Below are 23066 nucleotides of genomic sequence, written 5' to 3'. Positions count from 1 at the left end.
ATGGAGAGAAGGCAGGTACGGGATACTGAGTTGGATGATCAGCCATGATCATATTGAATGGCGGTGCAGGCTCGAAGGGCCGAATGGCCTACTCCTGCACCTAATTTCTATGTTTCTAAGACCCACACCACCCTGACCACCCCCCCCCCCCACACACACACACTGACCCCCCCACACACTGACCCCCCCACACCAGCATCATCAGAGACCCACACCACCCTGGGCCACACTCTCATCTCGCTGCTACCGTGGGCAAGGAGGTACAGGAGCCTGAAAACTGTGACCTCCAGCTACTTCCCAACAACCATCAGGCTCTTGAACACTGCACGACACTGACCTCAGCGACTGTGATCTACTATGCCCTGCATTTTTGGCTATGGACTTTGGTTTTGCGCCATTATGGTTACCTTGTATTACTGTTAATAATTTATAACATTTTTGATTATTAGATATTTATCTGTGTTGGTGCATTAATGGACTTGTTAATCTGCAGTAAATAAAAATGTCATTGTGTGGCGGGAACTCGCAGGAGTCCAGCCAAAAACTAATCGGACACAAGTTGTGTGCACTAGACGTGTTTATTCTCTCCAATACAGCTCCCTACTCCACAAAGGTCATGGGCGTTCCCCGGCCTTAAACACCAACTCAGAGAGGGGGCACTGTCCTGTGCACGGCTGCCCAGCCAGCAGCTGTCCGTCTTTTCATCTCTTTTTTTAAATTTTTGGTTAGTTAAAGTGTTTTTGTTCTGGAGGTCTAGACTTTTTATGTGGGGGGGGGGGGGGGGGGGTGGAAGGGGGATGAGGGGAGGGGGAAACTATCTTTCAGGGCCCCTACCTGTTCTGTTGTTTACACGGTGGCTGATGAGATGGATGTGGGTCCCGCGGACTGGACCTCAGGTGGCGCTTGATGGGCTGGGCAGGTGGCTAGTTTGTGACGTGGCCACTCCTGTATTTCACTTGGCCTCCAGGTTCTCAGTAGCATCCCGAATTATCGCCACTTTCATCAGTCGCAGGCCAGGAATTCCGCAGAATCAGTGACAGGTTTAAAGTTTTAATCAAGGAGGGTTTGAAAACATTATACATTGTTTGTTCTGTCTCTGTGGAGCTCGTCCGTGGTGATACGGCTCAGTGTAGAGTGGCTGCTTCAGGAGTTTAGTGTCAGGTGTCTAGTCTAAATACGTCTCTCACCCCCAAACGCCAGCCATTCCTTCTCTCCAGCGGTGCCGCCTGTCCCGCTGAGTTACTCCAGCATGTTGTGTCTATGTCAGGTGACTAAATGTTATAGTTCACTGTGCCGGAGAGGGGAGTTGGTGCAGGCCATTAATATTGGTGACTAATATTGGATTGGACACCTGCAAATGTCACTCGCACATTTACTACAGGAGGACAAAACACAGGTCACCTGACTCAACATCTGTCTTTGGCAAGATGTTGGAATCTAGAATCAAGAAATAAATATTAATCCAGGAGAGGTTAGTTTAGTTTAGTTTAGTTTAGTTTAGTTTAGTTTGGTTTAGTTTAGAGAGCGCGTTGAAACAGGCCCTTCGGCCCACTGACTCCGCACAGCCCATCGATCACCCCTACACGATCACTATCCTACACACACTGGGGACATTGTTACAATCCTTACCGAAGCCAATTAATCTCCAAATGACCACATATTCGGAGTGTGGAGGATCCCGGAGCTCCGGAGCAAACCCACGCAGCTGAAGGAGCTGAATGTAACTTTCTATTTTCGTGAATGGTCTGGAGGAGAAAGCAGTGTACAAGGTATCCAGGTTGGGCAAGAATGTGAGAGATACCTGGGATGGCAGGGGGTGATGGAGATATTTAGACTCCACAAAATGATGTAGATAGGTTGAGTGAGTGAGCAAAGCATTTCGAAAATTGAGTTGTTTTTTTTAATTTTATTTATTAGAAGTACAATACAGTGGTACCTTTTTACAGGTTCCCAAAATTATGTTAACATAATACATTCTCTGCACAACTTTCTTTTTTTTATTAAGAGAGAGATAAGAAAGAAAGAGACAGTAAAGAATAGAGGGAAGTCTAGTGTGTTTGAAAAAAAAGAGAGAAAAAGAGCTAGTAAAGAAAAGAAAGTAGGAAAGTGAAGCAGGAGGGAGATTATCCACTCGCCACAAGGGGATGATTTTTTTATATTCTTGATCATCTTTCACCCATACCTGAAACGTTTAATTTTTACGATATTGTTGCACTACACGAATCCAAAAAATCAATAAATGGAGACCAACTCGTTAAGAATTGTCTTGTTTGTCTATTAGGAGGAGTCTCATTTATTCCAGGTGGGCTGTGTCCAACATATTACTGATCCACATTTTAAATGTTGGTATAGTAGCATTTTTCCAAAATTTAAGTATGTTTTTTTGCTGTTATTAAACCATAATTAAAAAATGAATTTTGGGGTATATTTAATTTGTTCCCGTCTCCCATTACTCCGAATATAATCATTTCAGTATTAGGTTCAATTTTTATCTTAAATAGACTAGTCAAATATATCACACCAAAATTTATGAAGATTTGTGCAAGAAACAAAAGAGTGTGTGATATTGGCATTTTGAGAAAGACATTTGTCACAGATGGGAGAAATATTTGGATAGAATTTATTCAACCTAGTTTTTGAATAATATTATCGTACATTTATGTATATATATCAAATACTTTTCCCATGTTTCTTTGGAAATTTTTATCATTAATTATTTTTCCCAGTCTTCTCTAATTGCCTCTGTTGATGGCATACTTCTCGTTTAGAATACTATTATATAGATATGATATTAATTTTTGTGAGTCCACCTTAATATTCATTGCTTCTTCCAGTGGGTCTATCATTATGTTCTGAAATCTTGGTATATATTTCTTCATAAAGTCACATATCTGTAAATATTTAAAGTATTGGTTGTTATTCAGATTAAATTTTGATTTTAATTGTTGAAATGATAATAAATTTTCCATTTCATACAAGTCACCTACCTTTTAAATTCCCAATCTTTCCCATTGTCTATATGTTTTATCCATAAGAGATGGTTTAAATACCGGGTTATTCACTATGGGTGTTAGTGCTGATAAGTTTCGTAATTTTAAAGTTAATTTTATTAGTTTCCAAATTCGTCTTATATTATGTATAATTGGATTCTTCTTATATAATGTATTGTTCAATTTTATCAGGGAGAAGAGGATCGCTCCCAAATCGTACGGAGAACAATCCTCTTTCTCCATTCTTATCCATTCCATCTGTTGAGAAGGACTATCCAACCAATAAATTACATTCTTAATATGCACTGCCCAATAATAATATAAAAAATTAGGCAGTGCAAGTCCCCCTACGTCTTTGGGTTTGCATATGCGGTTTCTTTTAATTCTATGTGCTTTACAGTCTCAGATAAAATTGGTAATATTAGAGTCTAATTTAAAAATAAATGTTTTGGTATATATATTGGTATGGATTGAAATAAATATATTATTTGTGGTAGAACTATCATTTTTATAGCGTTCATTCTGCCAATCAATGATAATGGGAGCGTTTTCCAAAATTTAATCAGAGCATTCAATATATTTAATAATGGTGTAAAATTAGCGTTAAATAATGATTTATGTCTTCTAGTAACTTGCATACCCAGATACTTGAATTTTTCCGTTGCAATTTTAAATGGAAATTTTAATAGACGATTCGCTTTCTGCGGCTTTAGTGACATAATTTCACTTTTGTTCCAGTTTATTCTATATCCAGAAAAAGAACCAAATTCCTCGATTAAATTTAGTAAATTAGAAAATGGAGTTTAACGCAGGAAATTGTGAGGCCATACATTTGGATAGGAGGAATCTAAAGCCGGGTGTGATCTAAATGGAGAAAGTCTGTAGATAAAGGAGACACATAAATATGAAGATGTTTGTATCCATGAGGTACAAGTGACTAGTGGGTCGGTGAAACAAGAGGTTAAGAATGCTAACGACATGTTGGCTTTTATTGCAATGGGGTTGGAGTTTAGAAATAGGGAAATGTTGCCATAATTGTAACTAGAATATCTAGAATGTTGTGCATAGTTTTAGTTGGCCAAGTGTACAGAACATGACAACACACTCAGCCCACTGGGATCAGAAGATCATCTTCTCATGTAAGACTGAAGAAGTTAGATTTGTATTCGTTGGAGACTGGAAGAAGATGTCGTCTTTGTGAAACAGTCGAGCCCCTTGGAGGTTTGACTAGATGTTGATATGGTTTCATTGGTGAGAGCTTGTTGAACGCGGTGGCAACGTCACACTGAGTCTCCCCGGGAGAGTTATCTTCTGTTCTCCGGCGGGTTGATGCGGTTAAGGTGTTTGTAGTGAATTGGTTGTGAAGATTACAGCAGTGACAACAGCTTTTAAAATAATTCATCAGCTGTGAAATAATTTGGAATTTAATGAAGATGTGAAAGATGATATTTATTTTCCATTCCCGTATCCGCGATGACTTGCAGCAACTCAGTAGCGGATTCTTTATTGTGGATGACCAGGGTCAGTGGCAAATGCAACTTTCACCACTCTCTGGGCATTGTCCACAAGTTCATTCAGTGCGTCAGTCAGCAGCTTGGAAGTCATTCTATATGACGATACTGCCCCGAAGATGGAGCCTATGACTGGTAGCATGCTTTGGACCACTTCCACAAAAAAACTGGAACGCCCAAACATTTGGTGCACAAGCGCGTTATTCACTTCACCCATCAGAGGGGTTTTCACTTCTGCTTTCAGAAATTCCACTGATTTATTTGCTATATTGGCGAGGCTTTCAATGGAGGCATCATCCAGGCTGAGACTTTTGCGGAAATCTAGTATTACAGTGGCTATTATCCCGGGATTAACGACGAAAGTCAACCCGGGAACAGCCACCGCTCCCACGGCTCCTGAGACTATCGCCACCATCCAGATACGTTTCATCAACTGGTCTCGTTTCTGCTCCACAATCTTCACCGTTGTGCTTGGAAGTGACATCAATAAAACATCTTTTTTCATTCTATCGAGATTATTTACAAGCGTTTCCTTTAACTGAGGAAAATCAAACTCATTTAAGGACAGGCTTGATATCAGGAAAATATTGGGGTCTGAAATCCCCGCTTTGGTCAAACCGCAACTTATGTTTTGTTTTATCTCAGCAAGTTTCTCCTTTCTGTCAAAAACTATACCCTGCTTTTTCAAAGATTCGATGTCATTGTCAATTTGACTTCGTACGAAGTAGAACTTCTTCCCCAAGTTTTGAATCTCCTTGGCGACATTTGCATCGTTTTCAGTGAATCGATCATTTGAGATTATTATGAAAAAATCGTATCTAGTAAATTCCATTTTGCTCGCGTAATCCTTCATTGGAAACTGTGTTGTTCCAACCCCCGGCATGTCCCAGAAGCAAACATTAGGGAAGGTGGGATGTTTGTATGGAGTTCGCTCCATTGTGGTTTCATTGACTCCGGTTTTAGCTGCACCGTCATCGCTGGCCCGCAGCCCCATCATGGCGTTGATGAAGGTGGATTTCCCTGCACCCGGATCTCCGGTCACAGCGATGTTAAGCTCTGCATTTTTCATATCGTTCAATTTTGTCATGATCCGTGTCGCACACTTGCTCAGCCCACCCTGCTCATAAGCAGTCTTCAGCTCTTTCATTTCTTGCTCAGTGAAGAATGTAAATTCTGGAAACCAATCCATCGTCTCTCTGCAGAAACAAATGAACATATTGTATGTTTAATACATCTCTAAATGTGTATTTCATGAGACACAGAAACAAAATCACAGTCACGTGTTTGTGATCAAAGCTGAGATCACTGGACCTGAATGTCCCACTTCACAGAGATAGCGGGATACACTGGGCTGAAGATTCAATGAACCGGTCACTCATTAACACTCCTTCCCATTCCCACACTGACCTTTGTGTCCTAGGTCTCCTCCATTGTCAGTGTGAGGCTAAACACAAATTGGAGGAACAGCAACTCGTATTTCGCTTGTGCAGCTTACAGCCCAGTCATATGAAGATAGATTTTGTTAACTTCAGGTAATCCCGGCATTCCCTCACTCTCTATCGCTCCCCACCAAGTTGCACCAGCTTCTCGTTTTCACCCAACAAACAGCGAACAATAATAAAAATGTGATTATCGTGGCCGTGTCACTACACTCTACCAATCCCAGTTGTGGAGACATTGGTATCACTGTCTCGCTGTAGGATACTAATCTTTGTTTTTTATTCTGGATTTTAAATCATGTATTGTGGTTTTGTACATAATTTATGATTCTTTTATGTAATATACTAAGCTTTCGATATTTATTTGATGGTGTTTTTATATGCAACATGTTTTATGCAATGGCATCTCTTGTTTGGACCTTGAGTCTGAAATAATAATAACAATAATGATAATAATAATAATAATAATAATAATAATAATAATAATAATAATAATAATAATAATAATAATAATAATAATAATAATAATATGCCCTCTTTAATTCTGGAGTAGTTCCTGAAGATTGGCGGGTAGCAAACGTAACCCCACTTTTTAAGAAGGGAGGGAGAGAGAAAATGGGGAATTACAGACCAGTTAGTCTAACATCGGTAGTGGGGAAACTGCTAGAGTCAGTTATTAAAGATGGGATAGCAGCACATTTGGAAAGTGGTGAAATCATTGGACAAAGTCAGCATGGATTTACGAACGGTAAATCATGTCTGATGAATCTTATAGAATTTTTCGAGGATGTAACTAGTAGCGTGGATAGGGGAGAACCAGTGGATGTGGTGTATCTGGACTTCCAGAAGGCTTTTGACAAGGTCCCACATAAGAGATTAGTATACAAAGTTAAAGTACACGGCATTGGGGGTTCAGTATTGATGTGGATAGAGAGCTGGCTGGCAAACAGGAAGCAAAGAGTAGGAGTAAACGGGTCCTTTTCACAATGGCAGGCAGTGACTAGTGGGGTACCGCAAGGCTCAGTTCTGGGACCCCAGCTATTTACAATATATATTAATGATCTGGATGAGGGAATTGAAGGCAATATCTCCAAGTTTGCGGATTACACTAAGCTGGGGGGCAGTGTTAGCTGTGAGGAGGATGCTAGGAGACTGCAAGGCGACTTGGATAGGCTAGGTGAGTGGGCAAATGTTTGGCAGATGCAGTATAATGTGGATAAATGTGAGGTTATCCATTTTGGTGGCAAAAACAGGAAAGCAGACTATTATCTAAATGGTGGCCGATTAGGAAAAGGGGAGATGCAGCGAGACCTGGGTGTCATGGTACACCAGTCATTGAAAGTAGGCATGCAGGTGCAGCAGGCAGTGAAGAAAGCGAATGGTATGTTAGCTTTCATAGCAAAAGGATTTGAGTATAGGAGCAGGGAGGTTCTACTGCAGTTGTACAGGGTCTTGGTGAGACCACACCTATATTGCATACAGTTTTGGTCTCCAAATCTGAGGAAGGACATTATTGCCATAGAGGGAGTGCAGAGACGGTTCACCAGACTGATTCCTGGGATGTCAGAACTGTCTTATGAAGAAAGACTGGATAGACTTGGTTTATACTCGCTAGAATTTAGGAGATTGAGAGGGGATCTTATAGAAACTTACAAAATTCTTAAGGGGTTGGACAGGCTAGATGCAGGAACATTGCTCCCGATGTTGAGGAAGTCCAGGCCAAGGGGTCACAGCTTAAGGATAAGGGGGAAATCCTTTAAAACCGACATGAGAAGAACTTTTTTCACACAGAGAGTGGTGAATCTCTGGAACTCTCTGCCGCAGAGGGTAGTCGAGGCCAGTTCATTGGCTATATTTAAGAAAGAGTTAGATGTGGCCCTTGTGGCTAAGGGGATCAGAGGGTATGGAGAGAAGGCAGGAACGGGATACTGAGTTGGATGATCAGCCATGATCATATTGAATGGCGGTGCAGGCTCGAAGGGCCGAATGGCCTACTCCTGCACCTAATTTCTATGTTTCTATGTTTCTATGTTCTGGACTCCCCCAACATCGGGCACATACGTGTCCAATCCATTAATAATCTTATATGTTTTACCAAGATCCTTTCTCAACCTTCTAAACTCCAGAGTGTACAAGCCCATCCGCTCCATTCCCTCAGCATATGACAGTCCCGTCATTCCAGGGATTTTACTTCGGAGTCACGTGAGTGGCTACGTGAAGAACCCGTCCAGCACGCATGCGCTAAATGAGCGTTCACGCAGATGCAACAGCGATGAGCTGGAGTACGGGCGCTCCCGCTACAAGCCTGAAGGAACAGACCATCAGGTAAGTACTTACCCACAGGTTCGAGTTTACAACTTTGCTCCTCTTTGTGCACCAGGGGAAACTGGAGCAAAGCAGCACAGAGGGAAAACCGCCCCCATTCGAATCCAGGGAAGGATCGATCGATTCCGTCAGTGGAGGGGGGAGAGGCGGCACCTGGACCCACACGCTGCGGTACACAGTGATATATATTGTAAATAGCTGGGGTCCCAGCACTGAGCCTTGCGGTACCCCACTAGTCACTGCCTGCCATTCTGAAAAGGACCCGTTTACTCCTACTCTTTGCTTCCTGTCTGCCAATCAGTTCTCTATCCACATCAATACTGAACCCCCAATACCTTGTGCTTTAAGTTTGTATACTAATCTCTTATGTGGGACCTTGTCGAATGCCTTCTGAAAGTCCAGATATAACACATCCACTGGTTCTCCCTTATCCACTCTACTAGTTACATCCTCGAAAAATTTTATCAGATTCGTCAGACATGATTTACCTTTCATAAATCCATGCTGACTTTGTCCAATGATTTCACCACTTTCCAAATGTGCTGCTATCCCATCTTTAATAACTGACTCTAGCAGTTTCCCCACTACCGACGTTAGACTAACTGGTCTGTAATTCCCCGTTTTCTCTCTCCCTCCCTTTTTTTAAAAAGTGGGGTTACATTAGCTACCCTCCAATCCTCAGGAACTACTCCAGAGTCTAATGTGTTTTGAAAAATTATCACTAATGCATCCACTATTCCTTGGTTTCAAAATTTCAAGTTCCGTTTATTGTCACATATACCAAGTGAAATTCGAATTAGTCGCTTGGTAATTGGCCAATTGTCTGAAAACGCTTCAGCTTCACACCAGCTCGTAAATCATTCCAGTTTGATCATATCGTATATTCCATTACAACATGTCCACGTTACCTGCAGGAGAGCCAGGAGTCGCGGAGATCTGGGCTTGCGGTCAGCTGCTGCCTTGCTGGAGTGCGAATGACCGGGCGTCTCCGAATCGCAGTTTTATCTCTCAACACAATAAATCCACGTGACTGTAGGGTGTGTGTTGACAGTAATTGGAATGGTATCTGTCACGTGACGCATTACGTGACACATGTCGCTCTTCAAGGGAGATGCTAAATGCATTTCGTTGTCTCTGTACTGTATACTGACAATGACAATTAAAATTGAATCTGAATCTGAATCTGATTAGCAAACACAAAACGAGGTGATATAAACTGCACATTGAACTATCTTCAATCAGACTTTGCTGGACTTTACCTTGTTCCAAACATTATTCCCTTATCATATATCTGTGCACTGTGGACGGGTTGATTGTAACCGTGTATTGTCTTTCTGCTGACTGGATAGCCAATGCGCTTGTCCTGATTTAACAAGCTGACAGCGGTTAGATTGTCAGAACACTGTCTCCAAATCCCAGTCAATATGGCCTCAGTTTCTCCCCATTGAACAGGCCAGTCATTCTGGGAATCCACCTCAAGATTCCCGCATCCCGTCTCCCAAGCCAACTGTGCTGTGTGGTTTAAGGAAACCGGAAAAAAACATAGAGCTCTAGGTGTGGGTCTGTTAAAGAAAACGTTAAAACACAACACAAATATCTGGCAAGATAATCTAGACTTTATTCCAGAGCGCCAAATACAGTGATTACTGGGGCAATCTAGGAGATAGTTAAACAAACAAAGATTCATCTGCTCCTTATTTACACACTTTCCTTTTGATGTTCCGTTTGCCAGAGCAAGCACATGAGGAATTTCCTTCTTCCCAAATGGTTTTGCAATACTCACAGACCATTCACCTCCGGGAAACACAGCACAATAAACTCAACTGAACATCACCCCATTAGAGCGACTGCAGAGGGTTTAAAGGCGCCGACCGCGGGTGAACCAAGAGTTGGATGACTGAACTTTATTGCCTTCCCCCACAGTGGGAAACGATGATTCTGCTGTGTGGGGATGTTGATGGTAAACTCGATCGCGTGTTGTGTTCTTTATCCGTATGGTTGTACGGTAACTCACACCTCACTGCATGTGATAATAAATGTAACTTAAACTTGAACTATCCAGAGATGCTGCCTGTCCCGCAAAGTAACTCCAGCTTTTTATGTCTATCTTCCTATCCATGTACCTGACCCACCTAGGTGTCTTTTAAATGTTGTAATATTACCTGCCTCAACTACCTCCTCCGGCAACTCGTTCCATATATCAACCTCACTCTGACTGAAAAAGTTGCCCCTCAGGTCCCTATTAAATCTTACTGATGAGAGTGTCTCATGTTGATGCTTTTGGTGGTGGGGGTCAGTGTCCATGATGGACTGAGCTGGGTCCACCGCTCTCTCCAGCCTCTTGCGTTTCAGTGCATTGGAATTGCCGAACCAGGCCATGATACAACCAGTCAGGTTACTGTCTCCAGTGATGTGTAGAACTCTTTGAGAGCATCATTGACATCAAATCTCAACTTCTAGGAAAGTAGACACACTGGCCTGCCTTCGTTGTGATTAGGTAAACGGTGTGGTGATAAACATAGAAACATAGAAACATAGAAATTAGGTGCAGGAGTAGGCCATTCGGCCCTTCGAGCCTGCACCGCCATTCAATATGATCATGGCTGATCATCCAACTCAGTATCCCGTACCTGCCTTCTCTCCATACCCCCTGATCCCCTTAGCCACAAGGGCCACATCTAACTCCCTCTTAAATATAGCCAATGAACTGGCCTCAACTACCCTCTGTGGCAGAGAGTTCCAGAGATTCACCACTCTCTGTGTGAAAAAAGTTCTTCTCATCTCGGTTTTAAAGGATTTCCCCCTTATCCTTAAGCTGTGACCCCTTGTCCTGGACTTCCCCAACATCGGGAACAATCTTCCTGCATCTAGCCTGTCCAACCCCTTAAGAATTTTGTAAGTTTCTATAAGATCCCCTCTCAATCTTCTAAATTCTAGAGAGTATAAACCAAGTCTATCCAGTCTTTCTTCATAAGACAGTCCTGACATCCCAGGAATCAGTCTGGTGAACCGTCTCTGCACTCCCTCTATGGCAATAATGTCCTTCCTCAGATTTGGAGACCAAAACTGTACGCAATACTCCAGGTGTGGTCTCACCAAGACCCTGTACAACTGCAGTAGAACCTCCCTGCTCCTATACTCAAATCCTTTTGCAATGAAAGCTAACATACCATTTGCTTTCTTTACTGCCTGCTGCACCTGCATGCCTACCTTCAATGACTGGTGTACCATGACACCCAGGTCTTGCTGCATCTCCCCCTTTCCCAATCGGCCACCATTTAGATAATAGTCTGCTTTCCTGTTTTTGCCAGGTTTTTCCTAAACCTTTAGGAAATCATACAAAAGTCCACATGACTTCTTAACTACTTGTCGGACCAGTCGGAAGGAACTGCAGATGCTGATTTACACCAAAGATAGACACAAAATGTTGGAGTAACTCAGCATATTGACTTTTCTAACTTCTAAACCTCTGCTTTCCCTCCCTCTCCATCCCTCCCCATCCTAATTCTCCGACCAGTTTGACTGTTATTAAATGTGATTCCATTTTATCTTTGTATGCTTCATTGTCTCCTTCCCCTCAGCTGAATTAATCTGTTCCAGTTTAGTGGATCTCAGTTCCCTATGATGTCTCGGTTTCACACCTTTCCCTTCCATATCTCTGTGTCTATCTCTCCCCTGACACACTGAAGAAGAGTCTCGACCCGAAACGTCACCCATTCCTTCCCTACAGAGACGCTGCCAGTCCCACGTGGTTACTCAAGCATTTTGTGTCTATCTTCGGACCAGCCGACTAGTTTTGAGGCTCATGCACCAGAACACCTTGATCCCTCCGAACTTCATTCATTTGCAGTTTCCATCCGTTTAGATGAACAGCATTGGGTGGGCAAATATCATTTTGTCTCTGCCCTGAAAACCTGATCCTTTACTTGGAGAACCCCCTCATTCTAGACACCCAGTCAGGAGAAGCATCAGTTGTGCACCTACCCTGTTACACTTCATATGAGACGACAGTTATCATTAGTCACTCATTACACACCTGACCAAGCAGAGGTTCTCATTTTCTGCCATGCTCTGAGAGGGGGAGGGGAGACTTTACACAGATGTAAACTGCTGACCAACATCCACTATAAACCCACTGACTCCCAGGGCAATCTAGACTACACTTCTTCCCACCCTGCTTCCTGTAAAGACTCCATCCCCTACTCCCAATTCCTCCGTCTACGCTGCATCTGCTCCCAGGATGACGTGTTCCACATCAGGGCATCGGGGAATGGGGGTTCCCCTCCCCTACTATAGATGAGGCTCTCACCAGGGTCTCCTCTATACCCCGTTACTCTGCTCTCACTCCCCAACCGCCCACTCGTAGCAAGGGCAGAGTCCCCCTTGTCCTCAACTTTCACCCTACCAACCATCACATACTACAGATAATCCTCCATCAGTTTCGCCACCACCAACGTGACCCCACCACTCGCCACGCCTTCCCATCTCCTCCCCTGTCTGCTTTCCGCAGAGACCGCTCCCTCTGTAACTCCCTGGTCAATTCGTCCTTCCCACCCGAACCACCCCCTCTCCGGCACATTCCCTTGCTAGCGCAGGAAATGCAACACTTGTCGCTTTACCTCCCCCCTTGACTCCATTCAAGGACCCAAGCAGTCTTTCCAGGTGGGACAGAGGTTCACCTGCACCTCCTCCAAATGTATCTATTGCATCCGCTGTTCTGGGTGTCAGCTGGTTTATATCGGTGTGACCAAGTGTAGGCTGGGCGATCGTTTCGCCCAACACCTCCACTCGGTCCACAATAACCAACCTGATCTCCCGGTGGCTCAACACCTCAACTCCCCCTCACATTCCGAATCCGATCTCTCTGTCCTGGGCCTCCTCCATGGCCAGAGTGAGGACCACCATATATTGGAGGAGCAACACCTCATATTTCCCTTGGGCAGTTTACACCCCAGCGGTATGAACATTGACTTCTAATTTCAGGTAGTCCCTACTTTCTCCTTCCCTTCTCAGCTCTCTCTCAGCCCACTCACTGCCCCCAACTCTTCTAGTCTTAGAAATATATAGAAAATAGGTGCAGGAGTAGGCCATTCGGCCCCTTCCTGTCAGCACCACAATTCAATATGATCATGGCTGATCATCCAGAATCAGTACCCTGTTCCTGCTTTCTCCCCATATCCCTTGATTCCGTTAGCCCCAAGAGCTATATCTAACAACCCCTACATCAGATTGGGTTTTGTAAACACAACACTTTAATGATCAAATCCTCAACAAATGTCCACGTGACCAGATTCCCCAAACATGTGGGAACCCCATTTCCCACATTACTGCTTCAGTACAAACCAAAGACAAGGGCTGTGTGTGGTCTTCCACTTCATGGCGATGGCAGCAGATACTGACCCCCTTGACGTGACACAGCATAGTTATTTAGAGATACAGCATGGAAACAGGCCATTCGGCCCAGCTAGTGGATGAGCGACCATCAATATCACCTTCACACTAGTTCTAAGTTATCCCACTTTCTCGCCCACTCCCTACGTACTAGCGGTAATTTACAGAGACCAATCAACCTACAAACCCGCATGTCTTTGGGACGAATACTAAGAGTTCGGCTTTATATAGAACTTTTATTGTGTATATTTGTACTGAAGCAAGCTTGTTAATTAACAATAGATACAACTCTACTTGTCTAAACAGTTCACATGTGTTGACCCATCAACAGCAACAGTATTACATATCATGTCAAAGAGTCACCTGTTGCTGTGCGAGACTAATCTGATTACACACATTCACCATCAACAGGTCAGTTGAAGGGAACAGGGTCCACATTACTACACAAGTACATATTAAACCCCCCAATGTGGCTTATTTTACATCAGCATTTCCTGCTCAATCAACGAGCTGTATGATCAAAGCTGCAATAGTAATTGTCGGTTACATTAGAAACAACGTTTTCATATAATAACAGAATGCAAAATAATACCAAAACAGTCGTGGTTACAGTTTAGTTTAGTTTAGAGATACAGCGCGGAAACAGGCCCTTCGGCCCACTGATTACATGCGGCCCATCGATCATCCCGTACACTAGCACTATCCTACACACTAGGGTCAATTTACAATGCGGACAGAAGCCAATTAACACACACACCTGTATGTCTTTGGAGTGTGGGAGGAAACCGTCGCACTCGGTGGAAGCCCATGCACAAACAGACAACCCCCGTAGTCAGGATTGAACCCGTGTCTCTGGCTCTGTGAGGCAGCAGCTCTACCGCTGCGCCACTGTGCCGCCCACATTCCAGTGGGATGTATTTCAGGTGGGTCATTCTCATCAGTTCTAAACATTCTCCATATCTCTTTGTCTGGAGCTGTAGATGATAGACATGGTCCCAGTTCCCTCACAGAGAGTTGGTCTTCTTGCAGATGTATCTCCACTCCTTCACCTTGGTGAAGATTACTGGGAATAAGACAAGTGACAGGTTCTCAGACACGTTCCCACTTTCCCCCACACTGGAAGTTTCCCGTCCTGGAGAGAAACGTCCTTCCCAGACACTTGCTGCCAGGCACAATCTAATGAAGGTGCTGACTTTCCACTTCACATTGACACCAAAGTAGATGCAATGGAGTGTTTTGCTGCTGAATGAGAACTGGTTTATTGTTGCTTGTCGGGTAGTTCTGAGGGACACAAACGGGCTGGTAGAATCATAGACAGACACAACACGCTGCAGTAACTCAGCGGGACAGGCAGCATCTCTGGATAAAAGGAATAGGTGGCATTTTGGACCGACACCCTTCTTCGGATTGAAAGTCAGGGAGAGGGAAACGAGAGATATGGAATGGTACAGAGAACAAATGGATGAAATATATGTAAAAGGACAAATCAAAACAAGGCGCGATGATGAAGGACAGATAGAGCTCACAATGGTGCATTGTTGGCTATGGGGAAGGCGGTAACGAGTTATACAAACTGTGGTACTCAACAGGACGATAGTGAAACTAGTATGATGACGAGGGTGGTGGGGGGGACGGAGAGAGAGGGGATGCAAGTGTTACTTGAAGTTAGAGATTCAATATTCATTCGGCTGAGTTGTAAACTGCCCGTGAAATATGAGTTGCTGGCCAGATCAACACAGGACATGACCCTCTGGGGGCAAATGTACCCACAATATTATGCCCCGTTTGTGACTACTTCAAGGTCAGCTCTTTACAGCTTTAGGGGGCTTCTGAAGTGTTTGTAGTCATGGTGTGTGGAACATGGACACAGCAAGATCTGGGACACGGATGGAGCCTCTGGCTGCTACAACTGTGGTAAGTTTGTTCAGGTTCAGCTCCTGAAGGACCGTGTTGGGGAACTGGAGAAGCAGCTGGATGACCTCAGGGCCTTCCGGGGTAACGAGTTTCCAGGGACAGGGCCTACAGTGAGGTTGTCACACCAAGGATACAGGAAGAACGAAGGCGTGTGGCATAGAGAGAGGGGAGTAAACGTGCAGTGCAGGAGACCCAGGTGGCTGTGTCGAATGAAAACAGGTACGCCCTCTTGGGAACTGTTGGAGGAGATGATGTTTCCTGGCCGAGCGGCAGACAGGTCGGTGGCTCCAATCCCAGAGATGGGACTCGACCAGCGAGACCGACGTCGGGCAGAGCCCTAGTGGCACAAAATGTATTTCGTTGTCTCTGTACTGTACACTGACAATGACAATTAAAATTGAATCTGAATCTGGTGGGTTCTGTGGCGGCAGGCGAGATGCGAGGAAGGTCTGTCGCCTCTCTGGTGCCAGGGTTCAGGATGTCACAAACCGAATTCAGAACATCCTCGAGAGGGAAGGTGAACAGCCGGCAGTAGTGGGCACAAACAACATTGGGAAGAAGAGGAAGGAGGTTATCCAACATGACTTCAGGGAGTTGGGAAGAAGACTGAAATGCCGGACTTCCAGGGCGGTTATAACCATATAACAATTACAGCACGGAAACAGGCCATCTCGGCCCTACAAGTCCGTGCCGAACAATTATTTTCTCTTAGTCCCACCTGCCTGCACTCATACCATAACACTCCATTCGCTTTCTCATCCATATGCCTATCCAATTTATTTTTAAATTGAGAGGGGATGATACCAATGAACCGGCCTCCCAGGACACCACTTCCACTGGAAGAACTCATTCCACACCGCTAACTCACGCCACAGAGGGTAGTTGAGGCCACTTCATTGTAAAAGAAGTCCCCCCCCCCCCATATGTTAACCCTAAACGGTCTGTCCCTTAATTCTGAAGTCATGTCCTCTTGTTTGAATCTTCCCTATTCTCAAAGGGAAAAGCTTGTCCACATCAACTCTGTCTATCCCTCTCGTCATTTTAAAGACCTCTATCAATTTCCACTTAACCTTCTGCGCTCCAGAGAATAAAGACCTAACTTATTCAACCTTTCTCTGTAACTTAGTTGTTGAAACCCAGGCAACATTCTAGTAAATCTCCTCTGTACTCTCTCTATTTTGTTGACATCCTTCCTATAATTGGGCGATCAAAATTGTACACCATACTCCAGATTTGGTCTCACCAATGCCTTGTACAATTTTAACATTACATCCCAGCTTCTATACACAATGCTCTGATTTATAAAGGCTAGCATACCAAAAGCTTTCTTTACCACCCTATCTATACGAGATTCCACCTTCAAGGAACTATGCACGGTTATTCCCAGATCCCTCTGTTCAACTGTATTCTTCAATTCCCTACCATTTACCATGTACGTCCTATTTTGATTTGTCCTGCCAAGGTGTAGCACCTCACATTTATCAGCATTAAACTCCATCTGCCATCTTTCAGCCCATTCTTCCAAATGGCCTAAATCACTCTGTAGACTTTGGAAATCCTCTTCATTATCCACAACACCCCCTATCTTGGTATCATCTGCATATTTACTAATCCAATTTACCACACCTTCATCCAGATCATTGATGTACATGACAAACAACAAAGGACCCAACACAGATCCCTGAGGCACCCCACTAGTCACCTGCCTCCAACCCGATAAACAGCCATCCACCATTACCCTCTGGCTTCTCCCATTCAGCCACTGTTGAATCCATCTTGCTACTCCTGCATTTATACCCAACAGTTGAACCTTCTTAACCAACCTTCCCTGAGGAACCTTGTCAAAGGCCTTACTAAAGTCCATATAGACACCATCCACTGCTTTACCCTCGTCAATTTCCCTAGTAACCTCTTCAAACAATTCAAGAAGATTAGTCAAACATGACCTTCCAGGCACAAATCCATGTTGACTGTTCCTAATCAGACCCTGTTTATCCAGATGCTTATATATATTATCTCTGAGTATCTTTTCCATTAATTTGCCCACCACTGAAGTCAAACTAACAGGTCTATAATTGCTAGGTTTACTCTTAGAACCCTTTTTAAACAATGGAACAACATGCGCAGTACGCCAATCCTCGGGGACTATTCCCGTTTCTAAGGTACAGGTGCGTACAGGTTATCTCTGGATTGCTTCCAGTATCTCGTGATAGTGAGGACAGGACCAGGGAGATAGGGGATCTGAATGTGTGGCTGAGGGGCTGGTGCAGGGAGCAAGGATTTAGATTTACAGACTGCTGGGATCTCTTCTGGGGTAGGGGTGACCTGTACAAAAGGGACGGGTTACACGTTAACTGGAGGGGAACCGACATTCTGGCAGGCAGGTTTGCTAGGGATACACGTGTGGGTTTAAACTAAATAGTGGGGGGGGGGGGGGGGGGGGGGGGGGGGGGGGGGGGGGGGGGGGGGGATTACAAATTGGGAGTATAAAGATGGAGTTAAAGGGGGAGTGCGTACAGGAAAAAATACAAAATACTCCCGAAGTAATGGGAAGGAAAGTTTGAGAAGGGACAACAGCGTAAGGTCAGGGCCAATAGTGACCGGTGGGAAGGGGGACGTGAATACCATGGTCAAGGTGTTGTATATGAATGCGCAAAGTATAAGAAATAAAATGGACGAGCTTGAGGCTCAGTTAGAAATTGGCAAGTATGATGTTGTGGGATTACAAAGACATGGCTGCAAGAGGACCAGGGCTGGGAACTGAATATTCAAGGATATACCTCCTATCGAAATGACAGACAGATGGGCAGAGGGGGTGGGGTTGTCCTGTTGGTGAGGAATGAAATTAAGTCCTTTGCAAGGAGTGACATTGAAACAGGAGATGCATAGTCAGTATGGATAGAACTAAGGAATTGTAAGGGTAAAACGGCCATAATGGGACATGTACAGACACCCAAACAGTGGCCTGGACATAGGGTGCAAGTTGAATCAGAAGTTAAAATTGGCATGTAGTACAAGTAATGCTGTGGTTGTTCTGGGAGATTTCAACATGCTGGTAGACTGGGAAAATCAGGTTGGTACTGGACCCCAGGAAAGGGACTTTGTAGAGTGCCTTTGTGATGGATTCTTCAAGCAGCTTGTATTCTTCCAGGGAGAAGGCAATTCTGGATTTAGTGTTATGTAATGAACCAGATATGATAAGGGAACTTGAGGTTACTGAGCCATTAGGAGGCAGTGACCATAACATGATCAGGTTTAAACTACAATTGGAGAGGGAGAAGAGTAGATCGGAGGTGTCAGTTTTACAGTTGAATAAAGGGGACTATGGGGCCATGAGGGAGGAGCTGGCCAAAGTAGACTGGAAAGATACACTAGCAGGGATGACATTGGAACAACAATGGCAGGTATTTCTAGGAATACAGGATCAGTTCATTCCTGTGAGGAAGAAAGATTCCAAAGGGAGAAAGGGACGACCGTGGCTGACAAGGGACGTCAGGGACAGTATAAAAATTTAAGAGAGTACAACGTAGCAAAGATGAGCGGGAAGCAAGAGGATTGGGTAATGTTTAAAGAACAGAAGATAACCAAAAATGCATTTGGGGAGAAGAGATGAGGTACGAGGATAAGCTAGCCAAGAATATAAAGCAGGATAGTAAAAGCTTATTTCGGTATGTGAAGAGGAAAGCATAGTTAAGACCAAAGTTGGACCCTTGAAGACTGTAAAAGGTGAATTTATTATGGGGAACAAGGAAATGGCAGATGAGTTGAACAGGTACTTTGGATCTGTCTTCACTAAGGAGGACACAAACAATATAGTGGTGGCCAGAGGATTTGGGGTGACGGAGGAACCAGGGACGGAAAACACGGGGGGGGGTGCTGTCCCCCATGTTTTGAGAGGTGGGGGACACCCCCCCCCCCCCCAAGTTTTTGTGATCCCGATTTTAAAATCTCCGCTTACCGCAAGGCAGTGGGGGTGGGACTGATGATCGAGGGCGCGATGATTGGAGGAGGGAGACATGGCACAGACCTGCCTGGTTAACCTCTCTGGCCTTGCGGGAAATATGGCCAGCGTGGAGAAGCAGCGCTGGTGTCCCGTCAGTCCAGACAGGGCTGTAGTTTAACCCGGTGAGACAGGCAGAGTTGAGATTGAGCCTCCGAAGCCTCGCGTGTGTATGTGAGTGTGTGCATTGTGTCCCCCCGTCCCCTCCATGTTTTGATAGCGAGCTCAGCTCTTGGGAGGAACTGAAGGAAATCCACATTATGCAGAGAATGTTGTTGGATAGACTGATGGGACTGAAGGTGGATGAATCTTCAGGGCCTGATGGTCTGCATCCCAGGGTACTTTAAAAAATGGCTTTAGAAATTGTGGGTGCATTGGTGATAATTTTCCAATGTTCTACAGACTCAGGATCAGTTCCTGTGGATTAGAGGATAGCTCATGTTATCCCACTTTAAAAGGCAGGAAAGAGAAAACAGAGAATTATAGACCAGCAAGCCTGACATCGGTGGTGGGGAAGATCAATAGTCAGATTTATTCGTCAAATACACAATAAAGTGCAGTGAAATGAATTTGCCAGCAGTGGTACAATAAAAAAAGAACACACAATAAAAATTTGACACAAACATCCACCACAGCATTCATCACTGTGGGGGAAGGCACAAAGTTTAGTCAGTCCTCCTCCATTTCCCCCGTGGTCGGGACCACAACCCTTCGCAGTGGCCGCTGCGGGCGGGCAAGGTAAGTCCTGAATCGGTGCTACCCTACCGGAGACCGCGGCTTCAAGATGATGTAGGCCGCAGGCCGGCGTTCGAAGATCTAAAGTCCCCGCCGCGCCTAGAAGCACCGCAGACTGGTGTTTCAAAAGATGTTGTAGACCGCGGGCCGGCGGTCGGTGCTCTTCTCCAGGGATACCCGGCGGGGGATGCCGCTCCGGATTGTAAGTCCCCGCCGCGCCTGCACTTATTGTCTATGTGCCGCTCCCTCAGTAATGTGCGACTGTGCCAGAAATTTCAAAATGGATGAGAAATATTTCCAAAAATGATTACAGCAAATAGCAGGAACCAGGAACTGCAGATGCTGGTTTACCAAAAAAAAGTCACAAAGTGCTGGAGGAACTCAGTTGATCAGGCAGCATCTCAGGAGAACATGAAGATACACACAAAGTGTTAGAGTAACTCAGAGGGACAGGCAGTACCCCAGAATGTTGGTGGAAGTTTCGCTATATAAAGTATTAAAGTATTTAGCAAACGGGAGATCACGTGGGCCTGGGCAGACAAACATATAGGGCCAAGGAAACATTAGGCGTTAGCCTTCCTCAAAGTATGAAGCTCAGCACGACGTGAACTGACGTGATGGATATTGGTGCAGAGCGGTTACTCTAGACAAAAGCGAGCAACTTCTCCGCGACCCCCATCAGAATCTTCAGCGCCTTATTCAGTATCGAGTAGGTCATCAGAGATGATGACCCGGCTCCAAACACGGAACCAATGCCTGGGATAGAGTAAAGAACGGCTGCAATGCCTGTCACAGCAACAAGGCCTGTACACAGCCATACTATCACTTCTCTATTTATTTTTCCCAGAAGTGGCGATGGTGCTGCGGCATTCAACTCTTCCATGGACTTGCCTGTCCTGTTAGCCAATCTGCTGCGAGCAGCATCATCCAGACACAGGTATTTACGGAATTCGATTATCGCTCCAATCAAGGCCGCAATGTTACAGGCAGTAGAGAGACCGGGGACCGGGATCGCTCCCACACCTCCCGCGATAATCGCTAACATCCAGATACGTCCCTTCAACACCTCGCCTTTCTTCCGAATACTCTCCACATTATCGTTGGGAAGGGCCAGGACAAAGACAGATTCCTTTACACTTGGTAAACCATCTGCAAGTGCTTCCATTAACAGAGAGAAATCATACATATTCTTCATGAAACTGGATATCAGGAACACATTGGGATCAGGGATCCCGGCCTTTCCCAATTTACTGACGCAGTTACTCCGGATCTTTTCCATTTCTACATCTTCATCAAAGTTGTTCCGTTCTCTCCGCATTGAATCAAGGTCAGCGTCAATCTTAGAGCGGACAAAATAGAACTCCTTCCCCAGCCGCTTAATCTCCTTGGCAAGATTTGCATCACTCTCTGTGAATCGACAAGCCGACACTATGATAAAGAAATCGTATTTTTTAAATTGCATTTCCTTCAGGTAAGAACCCGCGGTGAATTGTGTAGATCCGATCCCCGGCAGGTCCCAGTAGCGGACATTGGGCAGAGTGGGATGTGAGTATCCGGTTGGCTCCATTGTAGTTTCCGTGGTCCCAACCGCAGCCGCTCCCACATCTGTGCTCCGAAGCCCTCTCATGGCGTTGATGAAGGTGGATTTTCCTGCACCCGTCTCTCCCGTCACGGCGATGTTCAGCTCGGTGTTGTCCAGTTCTTTCACCTTCTTCTCCAGCAGAGGTTTAATCTTTTCCACACCGCCCGTTTTGAACTCGGAATTCAGTTTGTTGATCTCTTCCTGTGTGAAGTATGTGGGGGTCTCAGACTGAGCCGCCTGTTGGCTGAAAGGAAACATGTTCGGTGAAAGTTTCCAGTTGAAATGAAACCAATTGAAATAAAGGACAAGCACCTTCTCTCCCTTTCCCTCTTCTCTTCCCATTGTTCCACCTGGATACACACCATTTATCCCACAATCCCGCCCTTTCCCCCTTCTCCCATCACCTTCACCTATATCCATTCCTCCAGCTTCCCATCTCACGCCTCCTCTCTTGGCCTAGGAGCGGAATTAGGCCATTCGGCCCATCTATTCCGCGAGTTCTCCTTCTCTCAGTCTTTTATCCTTATCTCAGTCACAAGATGCGGCTCGCCTGCACTCCGTTTGTTTTTTTTTCTTTTTTTGATTGTTCTTTGTCCTGTTTTAGTTATTTTTTTGTTTTATTATGTTGTGTATGTGTGTGGGGGGGGGGGGGGGGGGGGGGGGGGGGGGGAGACGCGTGTTTTTAGTCTCTTCCTTCGGGGGGATGCGACTTCTCTTGTCGTATCCCCATCTCCGTCTGCGCCGAAGCCTAATAGCGGAGCTGGCGGCCTCGGAGCTGTGGCGTTCCGGCGGCGGCGGCAGCGACGGCCCGATCTCGGAGGATCGGCCACGGGCCCGGTGGACGACATCGTCGGGAGCTCGCATGTCACAGGTTGAAAACAGACCTGTTTTCAGGAGCTCCCGCAAGAACAGCTTCGTCCGCTGGACTGGAGGGCGGCAGCTTCGACCGCCACGGGCCGCGGAGTTTGAACCGGCCCGTTCGCGACGCTTGGATTCAGCCGCGGGACTGACTTACTTACCATCACCGGCGGGGTCACAACATCCGAAGCCTGGATCGCCTCGCACAGAGGAAGAACAAGCAGGGAAGAGACAAGGATTTTAATATTTTTGCCTTCCATCACAGTGAGGAGGTGCCTGGTGAACTCACTGTGATGGATGTTAAATTTATGTTTATTGTGT

At 45.2% G+C, this 23066-nt stretch overlaps 1 protein-coding gene across 1 annotated transcript; it reads right to left on the bottom strand.

Moving 5' to 3' along the window:
• Positions 1-2784: 2784 nt before the first annotated feature.
• On the bottom strand, positions 2785-22253 carry LOC129702396 (uncharacterized). The gene is made up of 3 exons (XM_055644174.1): positions 20955-22253; positions 9174-9331; positions 2785-5697 (listed from the first exon to the last, which is right to left on the bottom strand). The coding sequence occupies exons 1-3, from the start codon at positions 22227-22229 to the stop codon at positions 4494-4496; spliced, it is 2637 nt and encodes an 878-aa protein (XP_055500149.1). The 5' UTR covers positions 22230-22253; the 3' UTR covers positions 2785-4493.
• Between the last annotated feature and the right edge of the window lie 813 nt (positions 22254-23066).

The sequence above is a fragment of the Leucoraja erinacea genome, chromosome 12 (assembly GCF_028641065.1).
Source record: "Leucoraja erinacea ecotype New England chromosome 12, Leri_hhj_1, whole genome shotgun sequence".
NCBI classification, from domain to species: Eukaryota; Metazoa; Chordata; class Chondrichthyes; order Rajiformes; family Rajidae; genus Leucoraja; species Leucoraja erinaceus.
This window is presented reverse-complemented; position numbering and strand designations above follow the sequence as displayed.